This window comes from Olea europaea, unplaced genomic scaffold, assembly GCF_002742605.1.
Source record: "Olea europaea var. sylvestris unplaced genomic scaffold, O_europaea_v1 scaffold1326, whole genome shotgun sequence".
Classification (NCBI taxonomy): domain Eukaryota; kingdom Viridiplantae; phylum Streptophyta; class Magnoliopsida; order Lamiales; family Oleaceae; genus Olea; species Olea europaea.
Genome location: NW_019230739.1, coordinates 37,337 through 46,250, shown reverse-complemented (window position 1 = coordinate 46,250; position 8,914 = coordinate 37,337). Strand labels below are relative to the sequence as shown.

Genomic DNA, 8,914 nt, shown 5'->3' with positions numbered 1-8,914 from the left:
AGTGTTAACATAAATGTTATAGACTAACTGATTAACCAACTCAATATAGATTTTTATGGCAACCTTTTCATGTGGTTTGTATTTGTCATAATCTTAATTTGATTTTTAATTTTATTGCACCACAACTTGCAAAAATTAAACAGACTGTTGCTTTAATTTCTATTTCTCCATTTAATGAACAAGCATTTACGAGTATATTACTACAACAAAAAAAACTTTTTACGGCGTGCCCATAAAAAAACTTTACGGCGTGCGGCCAAGCAATGCCGTAATAAGTGTCAACTTTTTACGGCGTGCAATGTACGCCATTTTATAATGCCGTTATTAGTTATATGATTTTTACAGCGTGCAAGGTGCATGCCATAAATGCATTTTTTTCCTTTTAACGGCATGCAAGGTTTATGCCGTAAATGCAAGTTTTTTACTTTTAACGGCGTGCAAAGTTTTTCCTTTTAACGGCGTGCTTGCACACCGTAAATGTTAATTTAATTTTCAAAAATCTGTTTATTTATTTGATTGTTAGCACCTATAATAATTATACAAATCTAATTCCAACTCAACTAAGATGAAAATTAAAATATTTTTGAGTACAAGCTACCATGATAAACAACATTAAACTAATTAATTATTCTAAGCTTAGATGAAAAAATTAAACTAATTAATTATTCTAAGTTTAGAACTTGATTGATAACTATTGGGTTCTTTCTCTAAATATCTCAAGCATGGAAAGCATGGTTACGATAAGAGTCAGCTTCTGTGAAGAATGTCACATTGTGGAGCTCAATCTAGCTGAGACTTCAGCAATACTCATTTGTAAGCTACCTGTACCTGAAATTTCAGATGTCATTTATCAAGTTCCACTCAACGGTGATCAATGGCCAGTTAAAAGTGTTAAGACCCACAAAAGTAGGAATGCTAGGAGGACCTGAATTGTAACATTATTTGCCTAATGAATTGTGAAATTAAAATAGAAAAGAAGTTAAGCATAACTTCGTTGTGATTACAACGAATCCACTTCAATGTACCAAATTCGCCATGCTATTGTACTTCCTAATGCATCTTTAAGAAGAAAAATCTCACGTCTAGAACGATATAAGCTGACATTATCAATCACTTCATTAACCCAAACTCTCCAACATTCATTACTGAGATGTACATGATACACTAAATCACTTGGATTTGTTGATGCGATTTCACATTTTGCCACAACATCAGCTTCCCAAACCAAGATAATAACTTGCATTTCCTATTTTGAAAGTTATTTGAACCATTCAAGCTTCTGTCTCTAGACTGTAAAATTCGTATTCAATTGTACAATTTATTATTTGAAATATAGAAATTATATTTAATTTAGAATAACATTCACTAATTCTAGTTTTCCACTTACATTATTTTCTTGTTTAGCACTCGTTCTCTTTATTTGAAACAAGGCTTTTAGTTCTTTAATCTCATCTATCAACTCTTGTACTTGAGTTTGCAAGTTATGATTGTGCACCAAAGCATTCAACTTTGAAGGAGTCGCACCGAACCCAAGACCTCTTCTCGTTCTCGATGTTCTAGACCAAGTACTCTAGCAACACCATCATCTTTAAGGGATTGTTGGCTTGGACAGGTAACCGTCTCTAAACATGATCTTATTTTGTTCTGATACGACGAAGTAAATTAATCAGCAAAAAATATAAATATAAACTTTGAATGAGCAAAAATCACTAAAAACAATATTGTTACCAATGTTTCCTCAGCTGATTTATCAATAGGTTCACCATTTTTTCGTGTATGTCCTCGAATATAAACATCATCTCTCATTGTAGAATCTGGGTCTTCACTTTCAGCACGCTGCATTGTACTTATTTCATGTATGTGATAACGTAGTTCATAATTTTTCAAGCAAATTTAACTTTGAATTTAACAAATTTTTTACCATTTTAGCTTCTAAAGGAGCAAAGACCTTTCTACTTGTCGTATGCATTAGGGTTTGACCTGTTCTCATCTTTCTGAATCTTTCACTCTTTTCCTACAACATCAATTAGTACTATGTAAGCATAACTTTTATTAGGCTATAGAGCAGATACAGTAAGCAATTTAGGAAAATGTAATGAAACATCTTGAGGAGGCAATGATGCTGCATTCGGTTTTTCCCCATGAAACACCTAGGTAGTATAGTAGGATCCATGCCATTAATGATCAAATGTCCGTACATTATATCAAAATGGTGGTGGAATAGGTTTTTGCAACATTTGCAAGGGTATATGACATTTTCTGGATTTCCCGCATTGGCTTGAACTATATTTGCAAACTTTTTTGCACCATGTTGATATGCTTCTGAAACTCTATACAAAGTATGCTAAATAAATCACCTAAAAAGCATTTATGGGCATATTTCAAAATATTCTAAATTTAAGAGGACAAGATAACATTGATAAGTGTATCCAATCTTTATCCATGATAAGATATACCAACACTATTAATTTATAATCTGTTAAAACACATTAAAAATGAAATGAAAAATGATTATATTAGGACATCATAGAAATCAGGTTCCAATTAGGTAAATCATTTTGACAATAAAGTTTCACACAAACTGAAATTACAAAAAAAAAAAAAAAAAAAAAAAAAAAAAAAAAAAAAAAAAAAATTTGAACCTGAATTAAAATAGGTGAAATTGGAACAGTTAGAACCTTCTTCAACACTATTGTAATCTGTTGAGAAATTAATTGAGAACTTGGTCAAGAATATGGTCAACTTATCGAATACATAAAAATCTTCATTCAAGATTACATTTAGTCCTTATATCCGGAAAAATAGAAATTAAATCCATAGATTCCTATATGACACCCTTTCTTACAATTTATGTCCCATTCATTTGTTCAACTTAAGTTTCTTAGTTGATTTTGACTTCACAAATTGCTTAATTGACTTTAATTATAATGAGTGGGGTGTAAAAATATCAGGAAACATTAATATGTAAAATTTTACCATAAAAATGTGTTTAAATATATAAGGATAATTAGGAAATAATGCTAAACATGAAAAATTGATATTCTTGCCGAGTTGGTCTAGGTCACAAATACACTGACAAGGTCATTGGGACTTACATTCACCCACACCTATTTTACCGAGTTCATTTATTCCAACCATTAACACAACATTAATAATCAATAAAAAATTAAGAAAGTCAATCTAATAAAAATAAAAAGTATGCATGATATGTATAGTTTCTCAACAATCTTCCTATTTGGCTTTTCTTAATTACAAAGCTAAATTAAGTTTTTGTGAGTTTTGTTTGGGAGATTTAAAAGCAAAGAATCTATTCATCAAATTTATCAAATTAGACAGAGTGCTTGTTGACTGATATTAATCAAATCAGAAATTATGTTGGAAGACGTAAATTTATAATATGATTTTTAAGGGCAGACAACATTATATCACTAGGAAAACTCATTTCCATACATTCCATCACTCGCATTGAGATAAACATTTCCACTAGAAGAACTTTCATCAAATGTGGCCTGGGCAATTGAATTTAAGGAACTTGTGTACATAACATGATTGTTTGTGATGCTTGCAAAATATCTTTTTTTTTTTTTTTTTTTTTTTTTTTTTTTTTTTTTAATTTCAAGAGCAACCATATTAAGGATGGACAATTAAGGCGATTGATCTACATGATGATTCTATTGACTGTTAACTACTAGATTTTTCAGTTGTCTTGAATCATTTGTTTTTCTCTATCCTCTACCAATTTGCATGTCATTTGTTCAGGCACTTAACACTTTCAATGCGGCAATTGTTTCACCAATATATTATGTGATGTTCACAACTATCATTATCGTTGCAAGCGCTATTATGTTCAAGGTAACCCCCATTTTCTCGAACTTGTATCTCATCCTCATTGCTCTTCACAATAGCTACAAAGGATGGTGACATATCAATTACAAACTAATGTCAAATTTTTAATGCCGTGAGTGAAGTGTCCATTCTTAGCTTCAAAATAGATGATCATCACTCAACATCCACTCTGCCAAACAACACTACATACTCTGCCCTTCTTAGTTTTAATTAAAATTTGACCTAGAGACAATACATGATAGTGGAGGCCTTAAGTGTACTTAATTTATGAAGGTAACGGTCAAGCTCTATATCCCAGGCTGTCATTGTTATTGTCCCCATTGTGATTGCATTTTTTTTTTTTAAATTACAAGATTAAACAGTAATTAGTAATTACTGCTTAGCTAAAATACAAACTTCTTTATTCGAAAAGATGAACAGAAATGATTATTAAGATAATCAAAGTGGCTTTTGTCTAATCAAAACCCAAAGCTATAATTACCACACAGACTAAGATTTTTTATAGATTTTCTAGTTAGGAAAAAGAAAGTATAAAGCAATGGATATTATAAATTAGACAATCTTGAAAAGCAAAAGAGAGAAAGTAAAGAAGAGAGATCATTGCATGCTCAGATAAACTAAAAAACACCCTCTGGTTTTTCAACTTCTCTTCCAATAAGAACAACATTACGTATCCATTAAGCCGTGACCTATTTTTGTTCAGATTTTTGAAGATTTTCTTGGATAGTAAATACTGAATGATGCATATAATTCAGAAATCTTCTCTTTAAGTATTTACTTTAGTGCTATTCTCCTCTTGCTTGAACATTTTGCTGAAGGCTCATATGATGAACAGAAGAAATCTTTCAATCTTCGCAACAACATTAAAAATGTAAGATAATTTTATCTTTTTTATGACTTTATCCATAAAGCCATTATGCCTTCAAAAATTTTTATTTATTTTTTATTTTTTACAGTAACCTGTTGCTATACTATCAAGAAATAAGTGTCTATGGTGATCTATAATTATATAACTTATCAAGAAATAAGTAGTAACAGAATTGTATAACTTAAATTAAACATCATTGTGATGATCTATAATTGTTGGAATTCAACAAAGACATTTTTAGGTGGCCAAACAGAGTTAGAGATATGCCACCAGATTATTAACGCCTTCTCTGAGACCAAAAAAACAATCTGTGGTTTTCTGGATGAACCAAAGCTATATTCTTTCTCATACCCCTCACCTCAAGAACCCTATAAACTTATCATCCCTCTTACCACATATATATTCAATTTGCAACTAACTAGTAACCACACACTGCTGTGTCTCTATAGTGCAGATTCTGGCAGTGTAAATATCAAACTCAACAATCAGAAGGTGACAAATCAGTAAAATATTAGAATTAAAAAGAGGGAAAAACAAGATTACGACCATCTTCAATCTGCATAATTATAAGACCCAGCAAAAAAAAATAAAAAATCGGCACACATACCTGAAGCTAAAGTCGCAGAACTAAATAAAAAACGAGGGGGAAAATCTGGGCAATTAAACAGCGTGTAATCTTGCTTAGGGTGTAATTGCCCACCTGACCATTGACTGGAGATTCGTCTCCGGTGTGCGATGCTCGATATTGTGAGAGAGGCGGCGCGAGATTGACAGGGACAAGGGATTGAGAGGGAATGAGTTATATGCGACAATAAGTTCCCTAATTTCATGAGGGTTGGGCTTGGGTTGGCAGGTTTTAATTTTATTTTGTTTTGGGCCGACTATTACGGCGTGCGTCTATAAGGGCGTTCACAATGCACGCCATAAAAAGTGTAATTTATAACGGCGTTCATGATGCACGTCGTAAAAAGGTGTAATTCTAGATTATTTACAGTGTGTCCTAAATGTATACCATAAATACTTTAAGCATTTAATTAATTACGGTACACATCTGCCGAACACTGTAAAATGATACTTCGTAAATCAATGCCGTTAAAAACCACTTTTGTTGTAGTGTATGCATATGAGAACTTAGGATGTTTGCAAAGATATATGTAACGTGTGGAACTCTACTTATCTCAAGTTACAATAATGTGTTATTACAAATTTTTATAACGATCGGATTCATTCCTTTGTGATTATGCATTAACTTCTGATGACTAGTTAATTGCTTTCGAGATTATAAATTTAAGGGTTTTTTCGATGCAATCAAATGCGTGCACGAGCTTTTATTACCTTACTTTTCCAGTTATTCTTACTAATTTATTAATATAATATTTTTTGTTAGTAAATATAGAGATTGTTCATTTTTATGTCATTATTACTACAAAAGAGGTGAAATTTCAAAAATATTGGGAGGATCTTTCCATATTATTTCCTCTAGCTAAAGTTATGGATACTCTTATAAACTTATAGTATTGTAAAAAATAATAATAATAATAATAATAATAATCTCCACATTTAATATTTGATATTTCCATTACACATTGTGATATAGAAAATACTTGTACAATTTGTATCCATAGTATGCTGCCAAACACCCTAAAATTAATAATCCACAATTCCCGTCTTCTATTATTTCATCGTTCTCCATGACAACGTATGATCCTATTTAAGTACAACTATTGTCAGAAGTTCATCGTCTATCCTTATTCCTAGTGGTATTAGTAGCAGATATAATGAAATTCCCGTAGAAATAGCTTGATATTTTTCTTATCGCATTCATAGTATTTTAAGCCAAGAAGAGACTTGCACAGTGGCGAACAAATGAGTACATCTGATATTATTTTTGATAGTACGTGATCTATTAACACCTTCTGTCTCATCTGTATCATTGGATTCTATGCTTATCACAAGTGATAGGGTTATGTTTGTCCGATGAAAGAAACTTGTTGAAAGAATATATGTTTAAGGCTATAATGTGTTTGAAAGATTGAAAAGATACGTACTACCAAACAAAAGATAATATGGTTAGTACATTTGCTGAAGATTTTCACTAATTATAAAATTCATGGATTTTTTGGTACACTAACTTCTATATTTATTATTGTATGTTGATATTTAATTTTTTTAGAAAAATTTGTACTGAAAATACTCATTGTGTACAGTTTTAACTATGTCTACATATTGTAATCAGTCTATAGCCTGAATAGAATATGAGGGTCTTTACAACTTTGTAATTTTAACGTTTATAATTTCTTTTCAAATTTATGTCTTGATCATACTTTAAAAAGTAGAGTAAAATTTTCAAGGAAAAAAATTGCGAGCGAACTTGGCTTGGCTAGCCCCCAGCAAGGGGACGAGCCAAGCCCAACTTCCTTGAAGTGAGTTGGCTCTCCACACGGGCGGAAATGCGCCTGCCCGGTACGTCAAGAACCGTTCGACTCATTGTTTCAACTCGACGCACTTAACACTCCTAATTTGAGTTATTAATTTTAGTAAGTTGACTTTTAAGATTGAATTCGTTTCTTTCTTTCAGTTTCTTTTACTGGAGAGAGGACAAATTTGAACTAGCTACCACACTAACACAAAACCTTGAGCCCAAAGTATTATTGCCAACACAATGAAATACATTACATAAATGTATAAAAATTACAGAGATATACACCACAATTAGGTAAAAGTGTTATCAGTTTTATATTTGTGTTATCGTTTTTGTTATATGATTTTACCCTTTCTTGTGAGTTATGACAATGAAATAAGCAGAATATTAAAGAAAAGAAAAAGCAAAGAGAAGTCAAGAAACTAAAACAAATGAAGAAAGAGGCATTTATGACTTGATCATGGATGGTGATAATAATGATGTGGTGGTGGAGGAGATGACCGGGGTGGTGGTGGCGGCAGCCGAGTCAGCGGTGGAGGTGGTGGTAAACAACCAAAAGCACTACAGCCCACAGGATGAGTATAAAAGGCCTTACATTCCTCTGCTGAGCGCTGTTTAGGCCTATGGGGTATACAGTTCTTCCTGTCATCTTTATCTTTCAAATTCAGACATGAATTTGCTTCACTACAGAAGTAATTATATGAGTATGTGAAATTCTCCAACCTCGGCAAGGAGCAAATACTGTCTGGAATTTCACCCGAAAGTTTGTTATGTGCAACATTTAGCTGCTCAATACTCTTCATATTCCCCATAGATTTTGGTAGTGTCCCAACAAGATTATTATAACTAACATCAAAAACTGTCACCCCTGTCAACAATCCGATTTCTTCTGGTAAACAAGCAGTTAATCCAGTGTTAATGAGAATAATTTCGTTCAGGGTTTTGGCCATTTTGCCTATACTTGAAGGCAAACACCCCTGCAGATTGTTATTTGCCAGGACAAAGACTGAGACGGTCGAGTTGCCAAAATTTTTTGGGAATGTGGATTGGAAATTGTTGTTGTTTATGAACAAGACGTCGAGTTTCAAGTCGAAAAGTGCTGAAGGGATCTTTCCCTTGAACTTATTGAATCGAATATCGAGGAATTTAAGTGAAGAAAGGCAAAGAACAACAGAAGGGAATTCACCAGAAAACAGATTATTGCTTACATCAAGCTCATAGAGAAGGCGAAGATAACGAAAACTAGCCGGAAGTGTTCCACAGAACTTGTTTGAGTTTATATGGAAGAGAGCAAGGTCAGCAAGGAGGCCTAATTCTTCAGGCAATGAACCAGATATGCCAGCATGGTTTAGGTCAATTCCGGCCACAGTGATGATATAAGGGTCGTCCGGAGCCTGCGCACAGTAAACTCCAGTGTAGTTACAAACCACAAGGCCATTCCAGTTTGAAGTGAAGCCTTTAGGGTCATCTGTGATGGCATGTTTCCATGCTTGGAGGGCTATAAAGGCATTTTGCAGCCTAGCGTTTGGGACTGGTGAAAGGTTATATGATTCTTGAAAAGAGGGTTTTGGGAACAAGAAAAAGAAGGATAATAATCCCCAAAGAAATGAATTGATATTCATGTTGAAATCTACACCTTTAAGGTTGATTGTTTATAACAAGGTATGATTAAGTTTGCAGCCTACTGGATGTGTGTTGTAAATTAATACAAAGCAAATTGGGTAGCTCCTGATGGATGCAAGGAATAAAAATCACAACTTAACTTTATAGTCTGATTA

The 8,914-nt window shown here is 32.8% G+C and overlaps 2 protein-coding genes across 8 annotated transcripts; both read right to left on the bottom strand.

Moving 5' to 3' along the window:
• Positions 1-535: 535 nt before the first annotated feature.
• Positions 536-5,575, bottom strand: LOC111375005. 7 transcript variants are annotated; one of them, XR_002699238.1, is made up of 6 exons: positions 5,322-5,545; positions 2,643-2,699; positions 1,922-2,014; positions 1,729-1,836; positions 1,388-1,644; positions 536-828 (listed from the first exon to the last, which is right to left on the bottom strand). XR_002699238.1 is itself a non-coding variant. In XM_022997793.1 (5 exons), exons 3-5 carry the CDS (start codon positions 1,988-1,990, stop codon positions 1,504-1,506), a joined length of 318 nt encoding a protein of 105 aa, XP_022853561.1. In that variant the 5' UTR covers positions 1,991-2,014; positions 2,643-2,699; positions 5,322-5,541; the 3' UTR covers positions 1,094-1,503. The 7 variants fall into 7 exon arrangements, 5 of the variants coding, with proteins under 5 accessions (XP_022853565.1, XP_022853561.1, XP_022853562.1 ...); XR_002699239.1 differs by lacking the exon at positions 536-828 and adding an exon at positions 1,094-1,290; XM_022997793.1 differs by lacking the exon at positions 536-828 and having other exon boundaries at positions 1,094-1,644; positions 5,322-5,541.
• Positions 5,576-7,336: 1,761 nt separating this feature from the next.
• Positions 7,337-8,884, bottom strand: LOC111375004 (leucine-rich repeat extensin-like protein 6). Its single transcript, XM_022997792.1, has one exon. The coding sequence runs from the start codon at positions 8,756-8,758 to the stop codon at positions 7,595-7,597; it is 1,164 nt and encodes a 387-aa protein (XP_022853560.1). The 5' UTR covers positions 8,759-8,884; the 3' UTR covers positions 7,337-7,594.
• Between the last annotated feature and the right edge of the window lie 30 nt (positions 8,885-8,914).

What these genes read in the sequence shown, in the direction of transcription:
- LOC111375005 (XM_022997793.1), bottom strand. Translation starts at nt 1,990, where the DNA reads ATGAGAACAGGTCAAACCCTAATGCATACGACAAGTAGAAAGGTCTTT. An exon ending in CTCCTTTAGAAGCTAAAATG is followed by an intron (nt 1,837 to 1,921) that starts GTAAAAAATTTG and finishes AGTACAATGCAG; the next exon opens with CGTGCTGAAAGTGAAGACCC. An exon ending in AATCAGCTGAGGAAACATTG is followed by an intron (nt 1,645 to 1,728) that starts GTAACAATATTG and finishes TCGTCGTATCAG; the next exon opens with AACAAAATAAGATCATGTTT.
- LOC111375004 (XM_022997792.1), bottom strand. Translation starts at nt 8,758, where the DNA reads ATGAATATCAATTCATTTCTTTGGGGATTATTATCCTTCTTTTTCTTG.